The sequence below is a fragment of the Orussus abietinus genome, unplaced genomic scaffold (assembly GCF_000612105.2).
Source record: "Orussus abietinus isolate OABI.00-Male unplaced genomic scaffold, Oabi_2.0 scaffold272, whole genome shotgun sequence".
NCBI classification, from domain to species: domain Eukaryota; kingdom Metazoa; phylum Arthropoda; class Insecta; order Hymenoptera; family Orussidae; genus Orussus; species Orussus abietinus.
The window spans coordinates 79,220-106,629 of NW_019394585.1; the positions used below are offsets into that span (position 1 = coordinate 79,220).

General features: G+C 38.8%; 1 protein-coding gene across 1 annotated transcript; it reads left to right on the plus strand.

Annotated features, from left to right (window-relative positions):
• On the plus strand, nucleotides 1-26,482 carry LOC105700217 (ral guanine nucleotide dissociation stimulator). Its single transcript, XM_023432782.1, has 6 exons — nucleotides 1-369; nucleotides 16,797-16,901; nucleotides 18,357-18,774; nucleotides 19,934-20,559; nucleotides 21,505-21,819; nucleotides 23,354-26,482. The coding sequence occupies exons 1-6, from the start codon at nucleotides 208-210 to the stop codon at nucleotides 23,987-23,989; spliced, it is 2,262 nt and encodes a 753-aa protein (XP_023288550.1). The 5' UTR covers nucleotides 1-207; the 3' UTR covers nucleotides 23,990-26,482.
• The last annotated feature ends 928 nt before the right edge of the window (nucleotides 26,483-27,410 follow it).

Genomic DNA, 27,410 nt, shown 5'->3' on the forward strand with positions numbered 1-27,410 from the left:
CAGAACGAAAAGGGGCAGTTGGTTGCCGAGGACCAATACCAATAGCAAGAGTTCCTTGCATGATCTCGCGATAACGTTATCACGAGTCGGGAAATAATGTCGCTCGCGAGGCTCGATTGATAGCAAATCATCCGGAGGAACGGGGGGAAGTTTTTTTATATCTCGATCTCCGGGGTGAGAATTCAGCTCGGCAAGATTCAGCCGTGGATGCTGTGGCCGGTGCTGGGAGATGACGGGCTGGGCCCCACGTCCCCGCCGGGCCCGGGCGACGTTAAGGGGGTGCACCGACTGGCCCCTCTCCTGCTCTGCGCCCCCTGCAAGCCCGCCCACCGAAAGCCGCAGAATTCCACCCAGTGGTACGTGCAGCAGGTAATTATCTAACCCACCCCCGTCTCCGACGTGGCCGATCCGTGGAATGAGATTTCGTTTCTGCACGTTCCCTCGAGAGCGGTACATACCCCAGGCGACCCATCAAGTGGAATGTACGTAAATTAATCGTCTAAATTAGGTATATATATATATAGCAAATGTGTATCGTCTAACGTCGATCTAAAGACATATCTAAAGGATATATATGTTACAGTGAAACACCGAAATCTGAAGAATGTCGACTTTCACCGGTGAANCTATTGTAGATGAAAATTATATATCCACTGTTGATCTACAAATATCTACTTATTTCTTGACGCATATAAAATATGTAATAGCTATAGTAGACATCTACCAAAGGTTAATCAACGTCGTTGAAAATACGTTTAGAAGAATAAAAAGACACCTCGTGTAACCTAACATTTTTCATACGAACTTAATGTTTGTATTTAAATTCCAACTTTATAATACACTTCTAAATGAAAAGATGATTTTGTAACATACTGTTACAATATTTTAAATGACTTCATTTTACAGTCACTTACGAGGTTTCTTTTAGGAATAAGTTTACAACGAGTATTTTTAGCATAGAGCGAGAAGTACTAGTGTGGTCTTCATAAGTCCGAGAAATATTTATTCCTTCGTAGGCTTTGGTAACATCATGGTTAGCGCTTCTACTTCCTACCTGTGATTTCCGGATTCAAATCCTGAAAATTGCATAAAAATTTTACAGTCTCAAAAACGGTAGGATTTGTCTGCATAGCTGTCCTGAACAAGTTCAGAAACAAATTCTGCTCAAAAAGTGTTATGAATTTAATTTATTTTACAAATACATATGAATATCTATAGACCATCTACTGTAGATGTCTCCGATATATGTATATATTACGTACCATGTCCGGACATCTAGTCGATTGAGCGGATCTACAATAGAGTTCATAGATATATATAGATATCATAGATATAATAGAATTCATAGATATATATATAGATACAGTCTCTGCTCAAAAAGTGTTATGAATTTAATTTTTATTACAAATACATATGAATATCTATAGACCATCTACTGTAGATGTCTACGATATATGTATATATTACGAACCATGTCTGGACATCTAGCCGATTGAGCGGATCTACAATAGAGTTCATATATATATCTATCTATATATATATATATATATATAGATATCATAGATACAATAGAGTTCATAGTATATATAGATATCTATGAACTCTATTGTAGATCCGCTCAATCGACTACATGTCCGGACATGGTACGTAATATATACATATATCGTAGATATCTACAGTAGATGGTCTATATATCTTCATATGTATTTGTAACAGAAATTAAATTCATAACACTTTTTGAGCAGAGTCTGTTTGAGAACTTGTATATATATCTTACATACGTTCAATAAACATTTATCTACGATTAATTTACGGATATTCCACGTTCCGCGGGGCTTGGGTATGGAGGCTTCTTTTTTCTTAGGACCTCTTCAGGCGAGCCGACTCGACGGCGTTTCTCATTGTCGGATGCGCTATGGCGTTGCTTTGCGTTGAATGAGTTTCGGTTCTTGCACGATACAAGTTGTCGAGGATGGGAAGCGAAGGCTTTGACTTTTTCCTTCAACCCGACAATGGTAGATTTACATCCGATGATTATTCAAACTCGAGCCAGAATTTGCGTCGCCCCCTCATTTCCTTGGTCGTGGAAGTCTGCAAAGAACCTTTATTCTTTCACGTTATAATCAAAACGTGAAACGCACGTTTCTTTTTTCTTTTTACTAATGCAAAAGTGCGGAATTCCACTCCATAAATGACAGAAGTTTGAGTTTGATCATTATATCGCAAAAACGGTTTCGATTTTTATATGCCGATGATTATTCAAACTCGAGCCAGAATTTGCGTCGCCCCCCTTATTTCCTTGGTCGTTGAAGTCTGCAAAGAATTTTTTTTCTTTCACGTTATATTCAAAGCGTGAATCGCACGTTTCTTTCTTCTTTTTACTAATGCAAAAGTGCGGGATTCCAGCCCATAACTGACAGAAGTTAGAGTTTGATCATTATATCGCAAAAACGTTTTCGATTTTTATATGCCTCCTCCGGACCGCAAACATTAACTTCGATTCAGTTTTTCTTTTTTTTTCAATTAACCGATTTCGATCCAGATCCGATATTGGACCATCGATTCTCGGATGTACCTCGAACCGCGTTTTGATTCTCGAAGGCAATTCGTGCGATGCTTGCATTCATGGTCGAGCGCAGGGTCGAAAAAAATGGAATTGCCGGGGGCACTTGGAGGAGCTTATAAATCGATATGCACTCCGTCACGGACGAGTGACGTCGAGGGGAATCGATTGAACCATCATCGATCGCGACTCTTGGCCCCCGCACGATTCCACTTGCATATTGCACGTACGCTTATCACGGTGTAACGAGAGGGACGGTAATATTGTCCTCATTCACATATTTTGACTCCTCGTATTAATGCATTCATTATAATTCCTTCGAAAAATCTCTTCAATTCGGAAGGTTTCGTTTATTTTTCGGGATTTTAATTTTTTGTTAATAGTACACTCGATGATTTTTATACAATGTGAAATGTAAGAATATTTTCTTTTTATGGGGATTAGGGTGATATGAAAAGGTTATTCTATATATCAGGGGTACCCGTGAGTATTTAATTATTTTGTAAGAGGTGTTTTAGACGTCAAAAAAAATTGATTATTTATGGGTACGCTTAATGTATAAAACGTCAAAATATTTATAAAACTTTTCTCCAAACTGGGTGCACCGAATCATTTGAAACTTCAACACGTGATTATGATGGCCATAAGGGAGAACGCGATGCTCATGAAATTTCATTTTTCGAAAAACAATATGTCGATTCTAGTCTGGGATAAATAAAAAAATTCTTTTTTTTGAACAGTGAAATTTCATGAGCATCGCGGTCTTCCTTAGGGCCTTCATAATCATGTGAAGAAGTTTCAAATTATTTGATGCACCCAGTTTGGGGGAAACTTTTATAAATGTTTTCATGTATATAGAATGACCCTTTCATATCACCTTAAGGGGATGTGAAAGTGGCATCCGGAAGCTCAATCGTTCATAAAACTTTTCTACGAACTGGGTGTCCCAAATCCTTTCATAGTTGAAAACGTGAATGTGGAGGCCCTAAGGTAGGTCCTGAAACTCACGAAATTTCATTTTTTATAAACTATTTTAAAAATATCTATAAACAAATTTGAAAAGAATTTAAATTTCATGAGTTTCAGGACCTTCCTTATAGTCTTCCTATTCATGTTGTAAAGTTTCAAGCTATTCGGTAAACCGAGTTGGGAGAAAAATTTTATAAACAAAACCTCTTCGACGCCACTTTCATATCACTTTAAGTATTCAAAGTACTTCATTTTTGGTCCTAAATGTGGGTGAGGAGATACAATCGATAATATTGCGCTCATCGTGACTCATCTTAATGCACTTCTTTTCATTTTGTTGCAAAATATTTGCAAACCATGGGCGGAAGAAATGTAGTTTGTTTTCCTCGATTTTTCAATTTTTTGACGATGAGCTCGAAAATTCATTAAGCAACATCACGACGAAATTGGGGAACAGCTTTTTTATCAGTATTAAATATATAAATAGCTCTGTACGCTGTTGTACGGTTTTAAATATGGAAGGGACAAAGAAAGATTATCGTTTACCTCGTTTTTATTACGGTACGGCTTAATAGATACGTTTGCATCTGCATGTGCAAGCAATGCAATGTGTTTACGTAGGAAATGTACTTACCTACGGACACGTGCAACCACGCAAGTAGATATTTATCTTGCATGGTGTTATGTAGCCGATGCTGAAGCAGGGTTACGGTGTCATCGGCGTCTGTACCAGCGAAGAATAAGCCCGAGGCAAAAGCAATTACGGCTTAGTTACTTTTGAATTGACCACTAATCACACAATGCGCTGGGAAAGTTGGTCGCGGCGGAGGTGCATTGCGCTATGCAACGTAACGCGCTCGGTATGATGTACTTGAAATCCATCCGATAGAGAAATAAGATTGTGAATTGTTCCATGCATAAACGGAAGATTAAGGGGGAAAGAGACATGAATTTTTACATTTTTTTCTACTCAATTGTCAAATTCTAAAGTGCTATCTAACATTTTTTCCATTTATGACAAATTTTGACGTACCGTTTGAAATTTATATACCTTTTAACTACATTATGAGAGATTTTTATGTCTACAGATGCGCCAAGTAACGTAACGCGCTCGGTATGGTGTACTGGAAATCTATTCGAAAAAGAAATAAGATTGTGAATTATTCCACGCATAAACGGGAGATTAAGGGGGAAGGAGACATCAATTTTTCTATTTTTTCTACTCAATTGTCAAATTCTAAATTGTTATCCAAGATTTTTTCCACTTATGACAAATTTTTACAAACCGTTTAAAATTTACATATTTTTAAACTATATTTTAGAGATTTTTATGCTCTCCAATGCGCGTTATGTTGCGCTATGCAACGTAACGCGCTCGGTATGATGTACTTAAAATCTATTCGATAGGGAAACAAGATTGTGAATTGTTCCACGCAGAAACGGAAGATTAAGGGGGAAGGAGACATCTACTTTTACATTTTTTTCTATTCAATTCTCATGTTCTAAATTGCTATGTAACATTTTTTCCGGTTATGAAAAATTTCGACATACCGTTTGAAATTTATATACTCTTTAACTATGAGATATGTTTACGTTACACCGAATAATACAAAATGACCACTAGGTTAACTGTTATATTCGAAATTATTCCTTAATATTTTATTCGTCGTTTGAAAGATTTGACTAAACATTTGAAGTTAAAGGAGTTCTTCGTTGCTCCGGGAAAATGTTTTTTTACTTTGTGAAGTAATAGAAAAATTGCTTGCGATAATTATATTACTACTTATTTAAATAGAATGTTTTATATAAATGTATTATAAATATTATGACGTTTACTGTTTGAGTATTAATGTGGTAGTGTTATTGCGAGGTTCGTCATTCATACAGTGAAAGTTGTCCAGGGAATTATTATGTACATAATTATCCACTTAAAAAGTTCTCCTGTTCGAGACAGACGGAGTCCACGCACATCTTATCGGTTATTATCGTATCAATGTTACGAGCTACATCATCGCAACGCGCACCAATTACTGCACCGTATGCGCTTTAATAATCATATGGAAATGATGATATCGCCGTTCTGATTTCTTTGGAAGTGCATACCTACGATACTTCTAATAAACAAAAAAGGAAGACAACGCTGTGATAACCTACATTCGCGAGATCGCGATGACTGTCATGTGTTATGAATCACTTTATCGTAATGCAAACAGTATCCTAGACGTCGAATGATATCATCGGACTTTTATTCTCTGAGAATTGCATACTTGCAATTACCTACATCCGAGCAGTCTCGCGGTGCTCAGAGTATCGTATTCTATTATTTTTTTTATATTTTTCGAGTCGTATAATAATTTGGTAATATGTCCAAATATTTATAAACTGATTCTACATTCTAAAAATAGTCTACATGTCTAAAAATAGATAACTCGTGATAGGAATATTTTGGAAATAATGAATTCCGAAAATCATTTTATGTGAAATTCAATTGTTTTTAAGTATCGTGTTGAAATTTAATATGATGATATTGTTTTAATGGATAACTTGGATGCTAACGATTTGAAAAATGTAGGCAATCTGTTATATTTTGCAGTTTACGCGGTTATTGTTAACTATCGCGTTGAAATTTGATATCGTGATATTGTTTTGAAGGATAACTTGGATGCCGACAATTTGAATAATTTATGTGATCTGTCATATTTTGCATTTTACGCGTTTATTGTTAACTATCGCGTTGAAATTTGATATGGTGATATTGCTTTGAAGGATAACTTGGATGCTAACAATTTAAAAAATGTATGCGACCTGTCATATTTTGCAGTTAACACGTTTATTATTAACTACCGCGTTGAAATTTGATATCGTGATATTGTTTTGAAGGATAACTTGGATGCCGACAATTTGAATAATTTATGTGACCTGTCATATTTTGCAGTTTACGTGTTTATTGTTAACTATCGCATTGAAACTTTATATGATATTGTTTTGAAGGATTACTTGGATGCCAACAATTTGAAAAATTTATGCGACCTGTCATTTTTTGCAGTTTACACGTTTATTGTTAACTATTGCATTGAAATTTGATGTGGTGATTTTGTTTTGAAGGATAACTTAGATTCCAACAATTTAAAAAATTTATACGACCTGTCATATTTTGCAGTTTACGCGGTTTCGTCGTGTACAGACGTCGTGTACAGAGGGGGTCATTAACGCCCTCCAATTAAGACCGCCCACTTTCCTTCCAAACGGGGCGAAAGGTACTTGCAGTAAGGTACCTAGAGTGGACGGTTTTAATTAGAGGGCATTAATGACCAGCTCGGTGTGCTACCTTATATGGCGTACGTATGTAGAGCAAGCGCCGTTTTAAATAAACAAAAGTGAAATGAACGTCTTTTCGGCAAATCAAGTAGCGCTCATCCTTTTACGACCGTTTCCCGGGAGTCATTGATTAGCGTTAATCAAATTACATTTACGAGGAATACCGATGCAAATAAACTTTTCACGTTTCATATAATTACAGTAAAAAATAATTCCACGTATCAAATACTTTTAAATGTGAACTTATACTAAATTCGGGTACTTCACATTGAAGTAATACAGGTGTGTACTCAGTTTCGATCAGCATTATTTCTCCGTTACATTTCTCCTAAACGTGTACAAGATGTCAAGATGATATGAAAGTGGCAAAAAAGTCTCGTTTGTGAAACTACTCTGCAAATTGGGTGTACTGGATCGTTTCAAGCTTTACAATGTAAACATAGTGGCTATAAGAAAGATCATAAAATTGATATTATTTAAAATTTGTTTTTAGACATTTTAAACATTTTTTAGAAAAAAAATGAAATTTTATGGGTGTCGGTACCTTCCTTAGTCTCCATATTCACATGGTTAAGTTTTAAACGATTTGATACACCGAGCTTGGGGAATAATTTCGTGAACGATTGTCCTTTCAAGCGCTACTTTCATATCATCTTAAGCTGATATGAAAAATAATCTATATATCGATACATTGAGAGGAACGCTGTTAATGATATGATATGATAACGGTGATATGAAAGGGTCATTCTACACATATATATAAAACGTCTATATATTTATAAAACTTTTCTCCAAACTGGGTGCACCGAATCATTTGAAACTTCAGCACGTGATTATGAAGGCCCTAAGGAAGAACGCGATGCTCATGAAACTTCATTTTTCAACAAAAAATATGTCTTTGATTCTAGTCTAGGATAAATAAAACATTTTTTTTTTTTCAAGAGTGAAATTTCATGAGCATCGCGTCGTTCCTTAGGACCTCCATAATCACGTGCAGAAGTTTCAAATTATTCGATGCACCCAGTTTGGAGGAAACTTTTATAAATATTTTCAGGTTTTATGTATATATAATGACCCTTTCATATCACCTTAAGTATTCAAAGTACTTCGTTTTTGGTCTTAAATGTGGATGAGGAGATACAGTCGACAATATTACACTCATCGTGACTCATCTCAGTGCACTTCTTTTCATTTTGTTGAATTTTTCAAGTTTGTGAAATTTCATGAGCATCGCGTCGTTACTTAGGGCCTTCATAATCACGTCCTGAAGATTCAAATGATTCAGTGCCCTCAATTTGGACAAAAGTTTAATTCATATTTTGACGTTTTATATATAAAATGACCCTTTCATATCACCTTAACCCTCAAGACTGTCTAGGGACTTGGACCGAAATGTAATATCGGTTCTGGTTTAATCTTGAATTTCTTTAATGGTTCCAGTTCTGGTCCAGTAAGAAGGAAAAGGGTCCGGTTCCGGTCCAATAAGAAAAAATAGGGTTCGGTTCCGGTTCTTTTTTTAGTTTCTTTCGGTTGCTCTCGATTCCGTTGGATACAGATATTCAGTTTTAATTTGAAATGCGCATGCTTGTGACTGTCGTCGACTATCTGTATTTGAAATCTATCCGATAGAGGAACAAGATTGTAAGTTATTCCACGCATAAACAGAAGATTAAGGGGGAAGGGGACATATATTTTTACATTTTCTGTATTCAATTCTCATATTCTAAATTGTTATCTAACATTTTTTCCAATGATGACTAATTTCGACATACCGTTTGTCAGGACAATTCTTAGATGATCACGAGTCACGTGTCAAAAGTTTCGGACAGTTCGGTCCAATACCCTTAAAAAAAAGTGTTGTATTCGAATCGACTGATTTGAAGAGGGTTTCACTTCACCTTAATGAATTATTCCGTGAGCGGCAGTGGCGGCTCTTGCGAAAGGCCCTTCGAGATATCGCGCCTCGAGGACTCGTTATCAGCGGTGAAATTGTAGCACATATATATATCCCCTATCCCCTATGTATATATATATGGGTGCACTACATTTTGCACATACGCGACACTGGCGCCATATATATATATATATATATATATAGGGGATAGGTCCCGGAACGAACGGTGTGGCGCCAGTGTCGCATGTGTGCAAAATGTAGTGCACCGCCGGCCTTCATGCGGGATGGACTCGAGGTCCGATTTATGTATTCCTCCTATTTTTATAAACTATCTCTAACTCTATGACTGCCTCCATCCACGTCCCTAAAGCTAGCAGCGCCACGTCAGCATAACCGCATAAATCATACACCAAAATTTATTGCTTATTTATTACACAAATTTTATTTTTTTAATTTCACACAAAATGTCAGGTGGCGCTGCCAGCTTAACGTTAAACCTGGCATAGCCACTGATTTGTTGAAAACGGCTTTTGCAATAAAATTCAAATTTGTGTAATAAATAAGGAATAAAAAAGCAATAAATTTTGGTATATCATTTGTGCGGTTATGCTGACGTGGCGCTGCTAGCTTTGGGGACGTCCTCCATTCGACCATTCACACTCCCAACAGACGAGCGGTATCGAGAGAGTGTGTCTTGCAAATCATAGAGCCGCGGGGCCGCGTAATTATGCGAGCACCGAGGGGAAAGAAGTTAACGCACGTTACCTGGCAGGAAGTTAGGGACTCTTCTCGAGTAATGGAGTCGCTAAGAGGGAGCCTTTGTTCGGCACGCTGCGCCCTTGGGTGACGTGAACTCGCGCCTAAGTACCGTGAACTTACCATTTTCCTTTCGCGGGATTTCGCAATTCGACCCGGGCCCGAGGAAACGTCATTTACCGAATGAAATGAATCGAGAGAAAAAGAGGGATAAAACGTGTAAAAGCTTAATTGGGCAGGGCGAAACAATTGGGCCGGGAAGCAACCCTCGTTAGACGGTTTTCCTGCTCTTTTTTTTTTTTATTACATCCGGCTCGATGCGATAAGTTCTGCAGTTGGCCAATATTCGCCAGCACCGAATAAACAGCGTGTCTTTTTTTTTCCCCGGCCGAAAATAAATCCGAAGTCGCTTATCACTTTTGTTATCGTCGCCCGAGGAGTGCTTCTAGTCTGGCTCCGGGGGAAAAGTTCAAGTTCTCGCACCCCGGTTGATTAATTACCGGATCCATGACCTGGAAGAGTTATAAGGATATCGCCAAGTTGTCGGTCGTTTGGAATTATCAGGAAGAACCGTACATCCTTGACGTATGGAAATAAATTTTTATCTCTTCTCTTTATTTTATTTTAAATTATCTATACTTAGTTAAGGTGAAGTAAAAGCCCCCTCAAATCAGTCGATCCGAATGAGACACTTTTTTGGTAAGAGTATAGAACCGAATGGACTGAAACTTTGACACATAACTCGTGAGCACCTAGGAATTATCCTGACACTTTCGAGAATTTTCATTTTCGACAAAACATTTTTTAACTTAGCCCAGACCGGAATCATAATGGCGTCGAGCTCTCGTATTTCGATCGATGTCCAACTATTTAAGGCTCTAATATGAGAAACGAAAGGGTCGGGACAATTGTACGACAATTTAGAACACTCTGGTAATCGAGAAACTCGCATTTGCATGGGATAAAGGCAAAAAAAGTGTTTTATGCGCAGGTATGTTACAAAGACGGGAATATGAGGTCTCGGAGTGAAAATTTAGTTGACACGGAAATCACAGATGACGCAGGGGGTCCCTCTGCAGTTAATTAGGGCTTCAGAAACCATGAATCCAGAGGATTTCTGGAGTTTTACTTCGATTTATTTATAATTATTGTATGAAAACGACAGGTGGAGTATGCCATTTAGTACAATACCCAATATAGGTCGTACCAAATCAGTCGATTCGAATACAATACTTTTTTTTAAGGGTATTGGACCAAACTGTCCGAAACTTTGACACATTACTCGTGATCGTCTAAGAATTGCCCTGACACGTTCAAAATTTCGATTTTTCAAAAAAAATTTTAACTCAGCCCAAACCAGAACCAGAAAGGCGTCAAGCTCTCAAATTTCGATCAATATACAATTATCGAAGGCTCTGATATGAGAAACGAAATAATCAGGACAATTTTACGACAATGTAGAACACTGGTAATCCATAAACTCACATTTGAACGGGATAAATGCGAAAAAAGTGTTTTATGCGCTTCTATGCAAAAGCGATGGGAATACGAGGTCTCGGAGTGAAAATTTAATTGACCTGGAAATCACAGATGGCGCAGGGGGTCCCTCTGCATTCGATTAGGGCTTCAGAAACCATGAATCCAGAGGATTTCTGGAGTTTTACTTCAATTTATTTATAATTATTGTATGAAAACAACAGGTGCAGTATGCCATTTAGTACAATACCCAATATAATTCGATACAGCAGTCAATATAAAAACGAACGTTGGCAACGTATGTATTTAGAAAAATCTTCCTTACCGACGTCGATCAAGTTCCTTGACGTGTTTCACTTCACCTTTAGGAAAACGAAATACAGATGAAACAGAAATTCAAAGGGCTCCCGGTTGGTACTCCTTTGATATTACTCATCGTCAATTGTTTGAAGCTATATGACGTGAACAAAAATGTGCTATCATTACATTTTGTACCTATGATAACGCACGAGTGGTTATTGCCATTTTATTTCTTTTTCAGTTTACGCGTACATCATCTACGTTTACTCCGCTGTTATGTAGTTGCATTACATCAGCAACCTTCGCGAAATCATTGGATTACATAACGAACGCAGAACGCTTTGACTATTTCGCACTTTTGAAAATGAAACGCTTCGAAAGGATAGAAGAACTTAAAATGAAAAAAAATTCCCATGGGCTATCCGTGAAATTGCAAACGCGATCTCTTCTTATCAAACGTTCTTGCGTAGTATGCGTGATTTAATTATTAAATGAATGGTATTCCTCGTAACTACCTGACGGTATTTAATTACAAAGTGCGTTGAACAAGGACAGAGCGATTGTTCGCCGTTACTCAAGTGATACCAATTACTTGATTGCTGTTGCAATTAGATGATATCTTGCCCGACATTCTTAACTCGTGTTTCTCTCTACAGCCGTTCGTTGATTCAATGCCTTGGAAACAGCCTTTACATTTTCTCGTTTAATAATTAATTCACAAGTTCGTGAAATATAATCGACCGATGGCTGTCAATACTAAATACTGACGATAAATGTCGATCGGTGGGTTAACGAACAGTGACGAGGGCGAAGCAATTAAATCTTTTAATCTCGTCGATCGCTTGATTTATATTCCGCCCATTGTTCGTTATTAATATCAGCGGATCGTTTTTTACCAGTTAATTACTTTGTAGATGAAACAAATTCATTACCAAAATTTGACGCAAATTGTCATTACATTGGACGTATTAAGGTGATATGAAAGTGTGATATCTACGTACCAAAAACAAATTCATTACCAAAATTTGACGCAAATGGTCATTACATTGGACGTATTAAGGTGATATGAAAGTGTGATATATACGTACCAAAAACAAATTCATTACCAAAATTTGACGCAAATGGTCATTACATTGGACGTATTAAGGTGATATGAAAGTGTGATATATACGTACCAAAAAGTCAACATAATTATAAAACTTTTCTCCAAACTAGGTGCACCGAATTATCTGAAACTTTAACTCGTGATTATGGAGGCTTCAAGGAAGAACGCTCTGCCCGTGAAATTTCATTTTTAGAAAAATAATTTCGCATTTGTCTCGGATAAGAACCAAAAAAAGATATTTATTTTCGAAAAATGAAATTTCACGGGAAGCGGGTTCTTCCTTAGAGCCTCCATAATCACGTGTTAAAGTTTCAGATAATTCGGTGCACCCAGTTTGAGGAAAAATTATATATATATTTTCACTTTTTGGTACGTATATATTACACTTTCATATCACCTTAAAGTGATATGAAAACGTCAGCCTATATCCGAGAGGTCAAATCGAGGGGGAAAGTATTCTCCAAATTGGTTTCAATCGATTCGTTTCAAATTTTACCACATGAATATGAAGGCCCTAAAGTAGGTCCTGTAACTCATGAAATTTCATTTTTCATCCAACATTTATTTATTTATTATTGACTACAACGAATATGTTGTGGTCCGTGCACGTTTTCGATGTTTCACGCTTCTTGGAGACTTAGAATCGAAAATGATATTCTCCGAATTGGGGGTACCGATTCGTTTCAAATTTTACCACATAAACATGAAGGCCCTAAAGTAGGTCCTAAAACTCACGAAATTTCATTTATCATGAAAAGTTTATTTAATTCTCATGGACTAGAACCAACGTGGCGTGGTCCGAGCACGTTTTCGATGTTTTACGTTTTTTGGAGACTTAGAATCGAAATCGAAGAGTTTCAGGACCTAGCTCGAACAATTTAGATTACAGAAATGAAATATTACAAAGTCAGAAGGAAAAATATGGAAACTACTTTCATCAATGATTGCACGAGCCAAGATTGGCTTGTCTTGGGGCTAACACTTGTTTTTAGAGCAAAAAATTAGTTGCAGCTAAACGTCACAGATGGCGATGTTGGTCCTAAACAGTCGGTAGAATAATAAATTCGCGGGATTTCGACAGTTTGACGTCGATCTCTTCATCATTACTTTAAGTAGAAGGTAAAAGACTTCAACATAAATATAAATGTCGGTAACGTGATGCGCCAGCTAAATGTTCCCACTGGAGTTTTCGAAATGACGTCACCACCAAAAAGGGTACAGATGAATTTTAATTTATCGACGTTGATTAAATTCCTCAGCGCCTTTCATACCATCTTAATGGAATGAGATTTATTTCCTGATATCATTCTTGAAATGACTATTAATGAAAGAAAAATAAGAATATGAATAAGAATAATTGGATTAATGACTCTCGTGTCAACATTTCAAGACAAACATCTATACGACTATTTAAGATGAAGTGAAACCCCCCTCAAATCAGTCGGTTCGAATAAAACACTTTTTTTTTGAGGGTATTGAACCAAACCGTCTGTAACTTTGACACATAACTCGTGATTATCTAAGAATTGTCCTGACAGAATCAAACAAATTTTTACTTAGCCCAGATCAGAGCCAAAATGGTGTCGAGCTCTCATATTTCGATCAATATACAATTATTGAAGGCTCTGATATGAGAAACGAAAGTGCCAGGACAATTTTACGACAATTTAGAACACTCTGGTAAACAAAATAAACTCGCATTTGCATAGGATAAAGGCAAAAAAAGTGTTTTATGCGCTGGTATGTTACAAAGATGGGAATACGAGGTCTCGGAGTGAAAATTTAATTGACCTGGAAATCACAGATGGCGCAGCGGATCCCTCTGCAGTCAATTAGAGCCCCAGAAACCATAAATCCAGAGAATTTCTCGAGTTTTACTTCGATTTCTTTATAAATATTGTACGAAAACGACAGGTGGAATACGCCATTTGGTGCAATACCCAATGTAATTCGACACGATAGTCAATATAAAAACGAACATCTGCAACCTAGGTGTTTAGAAAAATCTTCTTTATCGACGTCGATCAAGTTCCTCGACGTGTTTCACATCACCTTAAAATAGTCTTTTCATATTCTTACCGTACGCGATTAACGGCTGGTCTTTCATTTATAGTCGCATTATAGAATCAGCAGTGGTCACTAATCTCGATTTAGAGGTGGGTGTCGCGAGTGCAGTTGTCAGTGCACCGGGCACTGCATTTGCTGCATTTATAGCTCGCGGTGCAACTAACAGGTGACTTACAAGTGACAAGCGGGGACTCTCGTCGTTCCGACCGTGAATGAGTCACGGAAAATCGTGAGTGCCTGTTCTCATGCACAGCCAGGCACCGTCTTTGACTTTTTCACACCTTTCGGAAAGAACTTTGCATCCTACGGAGGATACGCACATTTTTTTTCATGGTTACTTACATTTCATGGTTATTTTTGAGGTTACATACATTTATTTTCAATGGCGTATAAAAATGCAGCACGTCGACCTCGCATAAGAATGAGAAATGTCCTTTAATATTAAACTATATGAAAAGCAGGTCACATGACTATACTACTGGGTGGTTTTCAAAGATTTCCTGTGTTAGGAATTTTGTAGGTAAAGGTTTTCAACATTTCTTTAAACGCGAGCTCGACATCTTTATAGTTTCAGCGTTAGATGTCGAAGAATCCGAATTTGGGATGTTTCGCAATTGCGGATTCTATGTTTCTGCCTTTTGGTACCAACAGCATTTTTGCTACCGTTTAGTACTAACGAATTAGAAATATCACTTCAGGTTAATGTATATTACAAAATGACTTGATAACTGAGTGCAAGAGGAAACGAAGGTTCGATTGCGCGGATTGTATATGGATGCATTTCTGCATGTCACGTATTTCTTATTATGCATCTTTTATTCCAATTGGGCGGTGCTAAAAATGTTACGCTTAAACCGTTTCTGTAATTTTGTCAAAGGCAGAATTTTACTATAGTAATTATGGAATTCTATGTTTCCATTTGTTGATATTAAATTTTTAACACAGGCGATTTCTTTCCAGTTGTTTAGTTTTGGAGAGATGAAAATCTATCTCTGGTTAACACTAGAACTACCAGCGGATTTTTTTTTTTGTATAGGATGAGCCATTTGAAACCAGTCATTTTACCTGTTCTTGGTAGTTCTAGTGTTAAAATAGTATATATCAGTTGCCGGAAAAGGTAATGCAAGGTGACGCATGAACATGAATGCACGAGAAATTCATGAATGTATTTCTGCATGTTTCCTTTTTTAATCCTATGTTTCATTTCTTAATAAAGGTATTTATGAAGTACCTGTCGTGTCATAACGTCGTTGTACTTGCAATTTGAGATTAATAAAGAACACTAAGTTTTTGCAAAATTCGCTAAACTTGTTGCAAACAACAATGTACATTTTCTCTCCCCGATGTTCTGTATCTTTCACAAGTATGTTGTTTCACTCGCGATTGTAAATTCATCGAGACAGACACATTTCTACATATTTTGTCTTTCTTTTAGTCGCAAGTTTCGTTGTGCGATCTTTTTCGTGGACACCTTTTGAAGATACGTTTACCTTGCATTCTTAATTTGATAAAAAATGCTCGATTTAGTCGCACATGTGTGTGTAGACACATTGCTACATATTTTATCTTTCTTTTACTCGCAAGTTTCGTTGCGCGATCTTTTTCCCCCTACTCGTGGACACCTTTTGATGATACGTTGAACTTGCGATCTTAATTTGATAAAAGAGGCTCGATTTAGTCGAACATGTGTGTGTGGATACATTTCTACATATTTTATCTTTCTTTTACTCGCAAGTTTCATTGCGCGATCTTTTTCCCCTACTCGTGGACACCTTTTGAAGATACGTTGAACTTGCGATCTTAATTTGATAAAAGATGCTCGATTTAGTCGCACATGTGTGTGTGGATACATTTCTACATATTTTATCTTCCTTTACTCGCAAGTTTCATTGCGCGAACTTTTCCCCTCTACTCGTGGACACCTTTTGAAGATACGTTTACCTTGCATTCTTAATTTGATAAAATATGCTCGATTTAGTCGCACATGTGTGTGTAGACACATTGCTACATATTTTATCTTTCTTTTACTCGCAAGTTTCGTTGCACAATCTTTTTCCCCCTACTTGTGGACACCTTTTCAAGATACGTTGAACTTGCGATGTTAATTTGATAAGAGGGGCTCGATTTATTCGATTAGCGGAATATATGTCGAAACGATTACGTGATAACGAGCCTGCCTATCCGTTGCAAGTCCCCGGGAGTCCCATCTGTCTCGGTTAGTGCTCATTAGAGCAGTTGACTATTGACGGCGCGCGGCCTAGAGACGTCCCTGAGAGTTATCGTACCAAATTCTGTCGTTATGAAATAAGCCGGTGGATTAACTAACATGAAATTATGCTCTTCCACAGCCCACGTGGCGACTATGGGGCGAGGAGAGAGGGGACGGTGTCATTTACACGGTTTACCTGAAGAAAGTCCGGTATCACCGACCAACCAGGAGCCTCTCAGCCTCGGTAAGATTTTACTGCATTTCGCATAATTTTAATGCATCCGCGCGATCATAAAATGCACTAAGTACCTGTACTTCCCACTAAATCAATTTTCTCTCCTGAGAACGCTTTTACCAGCTGATTTTCTCGAAAATACGCCGTGCCACGTTTCCTGGGCTCAAATCGCGTTTTGTATTTAGAACCTTCGAAAGGTTCTTAAGGTGAAGTAAAATCCAATTCAAATCAGTCACTTCGCATAATTTTAATAAATCTACCAGATCATGAAATGCACTAAGTACCTGTACTTCCCACTAAATCAATTTTCTCTCCTGGGAACACTTTTATCGGCTCATTTTCTCGAAAATACGCCATGCCACGTTTCCTGGGCTCAAATCGCGTTTCGTATTTAGGATTTTCGAAAGATTTTTAAGGTGAAGTGAAACCCCCTTCAAATCAGTCACTTCGCATAATTTTAATTAATCCGCCAGATCATGAAATGCACCAAGTACCTGCATATCCCACTAAATCAATTTTCTCTCCTGAGAAGGCTTTTACCGGCTGATTTTCTCGAGAATACGCCGTGCCACGTTGCCTAGATTCAAATTGCGTTTTGTATTTAGAACCTTCGAAAGGTTTTTAAGGTGAAGTGACTCAAATCAGTCGATTCGAATAAGGCACTTTTGTTCAAGGGTATCGGATAGAACCGTCTGAAACTTTAACGCATAATTCGCGAGTACATAGGAATTATCATGAAACTTTCAAAATTTGGATTTTGCAAACAAACTTTTGTAACTTAGCCCAGACCAGAACCAAAATGGCGTCGAGCTTTTATATTTCGACGGATATACAGTTATTGAAAACTCTAAACTGAGAAACAACAGTATCAGGATAATTGTACGACAATTTAGAACACTCTGGTAATCGAGAAACTCGCATTTGAACAGGATAAAGGCAAAAAAAGTGTCTTATGCTCTGCTCTGCTAAAACGATGGGAATACGAGGTCTCGAAGTGAGAATTTAGTTGACATGAAAGCCACAGATGGTGTAAGGGTCCTTCTGCAGTCAATTAGGGTTTCAGAAACCACGAATCCAGAGGATTTCTGGAGTTTTACTTCGATTTCTTTAAAATTATTCTACGAAAACGACAGATGGAGTATGCCATTTAGTGTTACAACAATACAATACCCAATATAATGCGACACAGCTGTCAATATAAACACTAACGCCGGCAACGTAGGTATTTATAAAAACCTTTTTTATCGACGTCGATCAAGTTCCTCGACGTGTTTCACTTCACCTTAAAAGGTTTTTCCCGAAAAAAGAGATACTCGGAGGGAGTAAAATATTCATAATTACATCCATTATCAGTTATCACGTGATTCTTTTTAACGAAACGTTAAAAACGGATTTTTTCTTAAGGATGGATTTCGAGGGTGATACCGATATGAAATATCTGACCGATTTTTTCTGCCGATTTAGGATTCCGACGACGAGATATCGCATCTCGAGTGGGAGACCGTCAGGGTGCGGTTCTTGAAGGCGGGCACCGTCCAGAGATTGGTCGAAAGCCTGGCCAACGATGACGGAGAGTTGGAGACGACCTACATCAACGTCTTCCTGGCGACCTACAGGGCCTTTACCACGCCGAAAGAGGTCTTGGAGCTGTTGCTCTCCAGGTACGATGCCCTGGACGAGAATTCCGGCGAGCAGCATCGCAAGACTCTGGTCCAGGCGCTCCACGTATGGCTGGACGCCTACCCCGGGGACTGGAAGGCTCCTCCGGGCCATCCTCTTCTGAACAGACTCCTGGAGTTCACGCACAAACGTCTTCCGGGCTCGGAGCTCGAAATCAAAGCCAGGCATCGGCTGCACAGGTTTCAGCGCGAGGATCAAATTGGTGGGTCCTCGTCTTGGTTTTCCTCCCGGTCCCCTTTGGATCTTTTCATTTTGAAAATAGAAAAACCATTCTCTAGGGTGGTATGAAAGGGTCATTCTATGTATATATCAAAACGTGAAAATGTTCATAAAACTTTTCTCCAAACTGAGTGCATTGAATTATCCGAAACTTTAACCCTTTGAGGCACGGAATTTTAGAGAATAAAAAAGCCCATGTTGCACAGATATTTTATTTCTTTTTAAATTGAACAAAGTTGATTTATTTTTACNAAAATACATATAGAATCGTGTTAGTTGAAAGATCTCTGATTCAACTGTATGTAAATCTTTCTGTTAAATCGTAAATGAATGATGAAGTAGGAGCTTTATGGAAAATTTATAAAATAACAAACAAAAATGAACACATATGATAGGGCCTAAGAAGAATAATGAAATAACAGACACGACACATTCCCATTCTTAGAATGGGTACCTTTGCTAGTTTGGAATAAAAATAAACTTACTTTTACGGTTTTTCACATAAAACCAAGAAGAAAAGATTGTCGCAATAAAAACATCCGCTTGCAACAGATAATAAATCTGTACTGACATGTCGAAACTTGCTAAACAAGCGAACACATTTATAACATTTGTTGATGGTATTCGATCTTTTTATCATTACATTACTGAAATGACATACGGAACGCTTCAGTTCGTATAATTCTCAACGTAGACTGTAAAAGACTTCAACATAAATATAAATATCGGTAACGGGACGCACCCGTAAATGTTATCACTTGAGTATTCAGAATGGCGTTACCACGAGAAAGGGTATAGATCAATTTTAATTTATCGACGTCGATTAAAGTTCTCAGCGCCTTTCATCTTAACACATTCGCGACCGCTGACATGAATTCACGCTTTTTCAAATTCTATTCCTGGTTGCCGCTGACGTGAATTCACGTCATTTTAAATTCTATTCCTGATTGCCGCTGACGTGAATCACGTCCATAACGATACACGATACAAGTTTGCGGCAGCCAGTTTCAGAATTTCAGTATTTTCGCCGGTACTCAGTGTTAGAAACGGAAAAAATTTGCCGGTCGCGAATGTTACGAGTTTCTTGATCGCTCGGTACGGTCATCTGACCCATAATAATATGAATATTCTTTCTGCCTTAGATTCTTGTATGGTCTACGATAATGGTCGAGTCAACCTGCACGCTGGTAGCGACCATATCGAGCCTTGGGCCGAATGTTACACCTTCCCCGAGGTTCCCCATCGACATTTCGCGGAGCAGCTCACCAGAATGGACGCCGAGGTCTTCAGGAAGTTGATCGCTCATCAGTGTTTGGGAGCGGTCTGGTCAAGGAGGGACCGTTCCAGGAGTCACGACGCCGCGACGGTCTTGGCCACGGTCAACCAATTCAATGCCGTCTCCCTCAGGGTGATCTCGACCATCCTGATGGACCCTAACTCGAAGGCCCAGGACAGGGCCAGGATCCTCGAAACCTGGATCGACGTCGCCCAGGAGTTAAGGGTCCTCAAAAACTTCAGCAGTTTGAAGGCCATAGTTTCTGGCCTTCAAAGCAATCCCGTCTATAGGCTCGAGAAGTGTTGGCAGTGCATGCCAAGGGAGAAGCACGAGGTCTTTAGGGAGCTCGAGAGAATCTTTTCCGAGGAGAACAACGCCTGGACCCAGAGGGAACTCCTCATCAAGGAGGGCACTGCCAAATTCGCCGATACCGCTGGCAGGAGCGACAGACACTTGCAGAAGATCTTCCAGAAGCAGAACGTTCATTCCGGGGTGGGTTGTCCATGGTCGATGTCGTCTCGAGTTCCTTTCTTTCGATAAAGTTTGTTGATACAATTTGTGAAACACTGAGAATCGGACCCTGTTTAAGAGGATATGAAAGGCGCTAAGAAATTTAATCGACGTCGATATAATAGAATTCATCTATACCCTTTTTGGTGGGAATGCCGTTTTGAATACTCAAGTGGGAACATAAGCTGGCGCGTCCCATTGCCGACATTTATATTCATGTTGATGTCTTTTACAGTCTACGTTGAGAATTATACGAACTGAAGGGTTCTGTATGTCATATCGGTAAAGTAATTATAAAAAGGTTGATGTAAAACTGCCGAAATCCATGAATTCATGACTGTTTATATTTTGACGTGTCAACGTCGCCATCTGTGGCGTTTAACTGCAACTAAATTTTTGCTCAAAAAACACGTGTTAGCCGCAGGACAAGCCAGCATTCTCTTGCAATCGTTGGTGAAAGTATTTACCACATTTTCCCATCTGACTCTGTAATATTCCATTTCTACGGTATTCTAAATTATTCGAGGTAGGTCCTGAAACTCTTGATTTTCGATTCCAAGCCTCCAAGAAGCGTAAAACATCGAAAACGTGCCCGGACCACGCCATGTTGGTTCTAGTCCATGATAAGTAAATAAATGTTTGATATAAAATGAAATTTTATGACCTTCCGTACCTACTTTAGAGTTTCCATATTCCCGTGGTAAAATTTGAAACGCATCAGTACCTCCAATTCGGGGAATACTTTCCCCAACGATTTGACTTCTCAGATATATATATATATATATATATATATAGACTGACCAATTCATATCCTCTTAACCGTACTAAATTGTAGTTGATGTTACTGATTAAATAACGAGGAAAAATTATAAATGACAAAGTTGACTCATTATATGCTAGAGAATTAATATTTCTTTTGTCTTGTAGAACATCAGCTATGGGACGATACCCTACCTGGGAACGTTTCTGACGGACCTGACGATGATCGACACAGCGATTCCTGACACGGTTGCGGAGGGCCTCATCAACTTCGACAAAAGGCGAAAAGAATTCGAGGTCCTCGCGAGGATACGGCTTCTTCAGGGTGCCGCGAATGCGTACAATTTCAGCACGGATCCGCTTTTCGACCGGTGGTTCCACTCGATCGTCGTCTTGGATGATCGAGAGGCTTACCGACTGAGCTGTCAGATCGAACCTCCTCCACCTGGGAACACCATTAATAATCGAGCAAAGAAGAAGCAGGTTGGTTTGATAACGATAATAATTGAGACAAGAAACATAATCTGCACAGCTGCAGAATTTTAAAATACTCTTGTTCCTTCTAGGATTTTATACCTTAGTTTATCGTTTTTTAATAAAAAGAAGCGTATACTAGAGTGGCAATAGAATGCTAATTCGTATCGTTGAGGTGAAGAGAAACACTTCGAGGAACTTGATCGACGTCGGTAGAAAAGGCTTTTCTAAATACCTATGTTGCCGACGTTCGTTTTTATATCGACCTCTGGGTTGAATTATATTGAGTATTGTACTAAATGGCATACTCCACCTGTCGTTTTCATAGATTAATTATAAAGAAATTGAAGTAAAACTCCAGAAATCCTGTAGATTCGTGGTTTTTGAGGCTCTAATTGACTACAGAGGGACCCCTGCGCCATCTGTAATTTCCGTGTCAACTAAATTTTTACTCGTATTCTCATCGTTGTAGCATAGCAGCGCATAAAATATCTTTTTTGCTTTTATTCCACGCAAATTCGAGTTTCTCCATTACCGGAGTGTTTTTAATTGTACAATTGTCCTGACACTTTCGTTTCTCATATTGGAGCCATCAACAATTGTATATCGATCGAAATATGACAGCTCGACGCCATTTTGTTTCTGGTCTGGGCTAGGTTAATAAATTTTGTTCGAAAATCTAAATTTTGAAAGTGTCAGAATAATTCCTAGGTGCTCGCGAGTCATATGTCAAAGTTTCAAACGGTTCGATCCAATATCCTTAGAATAACGTCTCTTATTCGAGTCGATGGATTTGACAGGGGTTTCACTTCACCTTAAGAGGATATGAAAAAGTCAGCCCATATATATTTCTGAGAAATCAAATCGTTGAGGAAAGTATTCTCCGAATTGGGGGTACTGATTGGTTTCAAATTTTCCCACGGGAATATGGAGGCCCTAAAGTAGGTCCTGAACTTCATGAAATTTTATTTTTTATCAAACATTTATTTACTCATGGACTAGAACCAACATGGCGTGGTCCGGGCACGTTTTCGATGTTTTACGCTTCTTGGAGGCTTAGAATAAAAAATGAAGAGTTTCAGGACCTAGCTCGAAAAATTTGGAATACCGTAGAAATGGAATATTACAGAGTCAGATGGGAAAATATGGTAAATACTTTCACCAACGATTACAAGAAAATGCTGCGTGTTTTTAGAGCAAAAATTTAGTTACAGCTAAACGTCACAGATGGCGACGTTGGCCCGTCAAAATATAAACAGTCATGAATTCATGGATTTCGGCAGTTTTACATCGATCTTTTTATCATTACTTTACCGATATGACATACAGAACCCTTCAGTTCGTATAATTCTCAACGTAGACTGTAAAAGACATCAACATAGATATAAATGTCGGTAATGGGACGCGCCAGCTTATGTTACCACTTGAGTATTCAAAACGGCATTCCCACCAAAAAGGGTATAGATGAATTCTGCTACATCGACGTCGATTAAATTTCTTGGCGCCTTTGGTATCCCCTTAATACCTTTGGGCTTGTTTTTAGAATCACCAAGGGCATCGGAAGAACGACTCGATCGCGTCGACCTCGAGTTCCAGCAGTTCTCAGTTCTACTGCGACCTGGACTCGCTGCCAAGTTCCCCGCACAACTCTTTGGACCGAAGAACCTCGCCTTCCCAGATGTCCAGCTCGTCTTCCAGTTCGTCTCTTCCTTCTTTGGACGTATCTTTAAGTTCCGGTGGTGGAACCAGTTCCGGACAGTCCAGACTGGCTCCTCCAGCCACCACTGCCAATGGAAGTGCTCCGAATCTGTCCGGTCTCACGAGTCCAACGCATTCCCACAAGAACTCTCCCGACTTCTATATTATTAAGGTCACCATGGAATCCGACAGCGTCGAGACGGAAGGGGTCGTTTTGTACAAGTCGATAATGCTCTCGAATAACGAGAGAACTCCGCAGGTCATCAGGAACGCTATGCTGAAGTTGGGGATCGAGGGTAGTCCTGATCGTTACACCCTTGCGCAGGTCCTGCCCGATCGAGAGATGGTCCTACCAAGCTCTGCCAATGTATATTACGCTGTCAATACCGCGCATAATCTGAACTTCATTCTTAGACCTAGAAGAGAGGGCAACGAGGTCGGCACGGATAGTCCGAAGAAGTCGACCAACCATAAGCGGTAGTGTTAGCTTCACTCGGGGTGCGATAAACTTCAACTGATACGGAAGAAATGCTTTTTGGGAATGGAAAGACCTATCTGGAGGTGTCCTAATATTTCCATCAAAGAAACCGCAACTGACTATTCGTTTTATCAGATTTGTGGGACATACGAATGGTAATGGGTGTGACTCAAAGGTAATCTTGGATTTTGATTTTTTCAAATTCAGCGATTCTGGACCAGCAGGAAGGGATTGATCTTCACGATAGATTGATGATGTCGAATTTGAAGGAACAGAAAAAGATATTCCAGCGAAAACGGCCTGTAGATGAAGAACTCATTGCGGAAGGTTCGAATTGCTTGAGACCGAAATTCATGACAGTATTGTGAATTTCCATCTGGAAGACGTTTTTAGAAGCGAGATGATATGCTGAAAGGACGAGGGAACTTCACTGTGACTTCAATGGAAAGACTTCGGTTATTTGACCAGAAGCGTCGTTTTGATTCAAAGGACAAGACAGAATTTTTATGAATGCCGTTGACGCGTCTAGTTGGAAGTAGTAGAAGTCAATGAGAAAGTCCCAGTGAAGATAAATGCATAATCGGACTGGTAGAATAGCAAAAGAAAGTGGATTCGATGAAGAGGTGGACTTTGTTTTTAATAAACTGAAGAAAACTGGAAATCGTTTGGATTGATTAGAAGAAATTACTTGTAAATTGATAAGAAGAGGTGCAATAGCATAATATGGGAAAATGTAAGAAAATGTGGGGTTGATGGAAGAAAAGGAGAAAAAAGGTGTTCTAGGGAAGAGATATACACTTTCGACGATTTTCCTTCCAAATGAGGGAACGGACATTATCTTTCGTAGATGTGACAATTTTTATAATTTATAAACGACCTAAAGCAGCATAAGAAAGATGTATGCAAAACATGTACTGAATAACTTTTATATTCATGTTCATCGTGATTTTTGCGATTTTCGTATATCTAATTAGTGCCGGAAATCAGGAATCATATGACAACAATTTTCGATAAACTTTTTCGCAACCTTGTGGGCTCAGAATGTTGATTTTGAAACCGGAGCCTTCCTTTCCATAAATTGACAAAGGGGTAAATGTCGAGGAATATTCTCTTATGCGATCTGCCAATTCAAAACAAACTTTCAGGATATTCACTGTTATAATTAATTGAATAATTATGTGCAAAAAGTTAATCCGACCGATGCGTTTGGCGACTACCGCCGAAAGTGAATAATTTACGCGAACCCAAGATACTTTAAAGTACATATTTCTTCTTTATTAGTAGGGAAATTATTTTTAAACCGTAGGGATCTTTTTTCGATTCTCGTGGAATTATCCCTTCGCCGATTTCGTCGTCGCCGATTGAGGTCAGAAATGGAAATTGAAATTCTGATGTGACGTTTACGCGTGGACAAATTCTAGCCATTTGTTTTAATTCTCTGTCGGCGACGATGAACTCGACCGTGTATTTAATTTAAGTGGATTTAGTAATTAGAATAGATTCGTTACCCGTTGCTATATGTATAGAAAAGATCAAAGAAACACCCGCGGAGATACCTCGATTTTGCGCACGACAAACGTTTCGAAATATGTAACATCCCTGCGCATTCCTCGAATGATTACTGTAAATTTCAGATAATGTCGATGAATCATTGTACTTGTCAGCGTTAAAGGAAAATACGCGTGGCGATCTGGCGGTCTGTTGTAAATAATATCCATTAGTTTCCTTGAATTCAGGGCGAGCTAGGTTTGTCGATGCAGGAATGTGAACTTTCCCAGCTATGTCAGGGAAATTCGGTTTTGGAATAGTTAAGGTTTCAAATTGACTACATGTAGTTCTCGAGGGTATTTCAAAAGATGCACGTCTTGATCACTAGATAGAGTCTTGTGTGGTGGATTTTCATATACACTAAATTGCTCTTCATCAATTTCAGCCACTCGATAAGAAATACAGTGAAAAAGAGTAGGGCATTCTTTCTTGAGTACAATTTTCAACACAAAGTGCAAGATGCAATTCTCTATAAAGGATCAAGACGCGTTACTTCTTTTCGGAATTTAGATAGGACACTCAATTTTGACCCGCTCCTGTATCTTTCGCTGATTATAATCGTCCCGAGATATGGACTTTCTATTCCAGGAAAGAGGACGAAAGGAAAAATGTTCTGTGATATCCAGGAATCTCCGTTCCGGCCTGAAGTAGAAGACGAAGAGCTCGTAGGGAAGTTCACTCTCCGTGCCGATCCTGTGTACCAATACTCAACGCCGTCATCCGTCGATCGTCAAGGATCTCTCCTGGATCCTTGATTAAATGATACTTCGAGGAAGATGTCGGCGTCGTTGATCCTCTCTAACACTTCGTCGCTTCTTGAGGTCCGCAGGATCTCGACGCGGGCGCATAGAAATATCCTTAGCCAATTTTGTACTTATCCTAAGACCTAGCCCGAGGTTCGATGATCGAGCCCCATCGGGTGCAATAAGAATCAATGATATTGACGAGCTTCCGTGTTTTCCTTTCTCTGGACCTTCCTATAATTAAAAAATAATTAAACCCCCTTCAAATCAGTCGATTCGATTACAACACTGTTTTTTAAGGGTATTAAACCAAACTGTCCGAAACTTTGACACGTCACTCCTGATCATCTAAGAATTGTCCTGACACATTCAAAATTCGGATTTTTGGAAAAAATTGTTTAACTTAACCCAGACCAGAACCAAAATGACGTCAAGCTCTCATATTTCGATTAATATACAATTATCGAAGGCTCTGATATGAGGATCGAATGGGTTAGAACAATTTTACGACAATTTGGAACACTCTGGTAATCGGTAACTCGCATTTTAACGGGATAAAGGCAAAAAAGTGTTGCATGCGCTTCTATGCTAAAACGATGGGAATACGAGGTTTCGGAGGGAAAATTTAATTGACCTGGAAATCACAGATGGCGCAGGGGGTCCCTCTGCAGTCAATTACGACCTGAGAAATCCTAAATTCACAGGACTTCTGGAGTTTTACTTCGATTTATTTATAATTCTCGTACGAAAACGACAGGTGGAGTATGCCATTTGGTACAATATCCAATATAATTCGACACAGCTGCCAATATAAAAACGAACGTCGGCAACGTAGGGATTTAGAAAAATCTTCTTTAGCGACGTCGATCAAGTTCCTTGACGTGTTTCACTTCACCTTAACCCTTTGGACTCGAGAGGTGACCGTAGGCCACGATTTGGTTTGATGTGAAAACCCGATCAGCAACAACCCAGTGAACACTGTTATATAACTGTTGGGTAAATATTACGTTTTCGAAACTAACATGTTACGTAGCATAAAAGTAACATGGAAGTTAGATGTTAGTTATTATTTCCCACTCGGTAAATAAGCCCGGCGAAAGACATCAAACAACATATTACTGCAATAATTGCCC

Bases quoted from the DNA above. Each gene is read 5' to 3' on its own strand.
- LOC105700217 (XM_023432782.1), top strand. From the start codon at position 208: ATGCTGTGGCCGGTGCTGGGAGATGACGGGCTGGGCCCCACGTCCCCG. The intron at 16,902-18,356 runs GTAAGATTTTAC...CTGCCGATTTAG, and splicing joins CCAGGAGCCTCTCAGCCTCG to GATTCCGACGACGAGATATC. The intron at 18,775-19,933 runs GTGGGTCCTCGT...TTTCTGCCTTAG, and splicing joins TCAGCGCGAGGATCAAATTG to ATTCTTGTATGGTCTACGAT.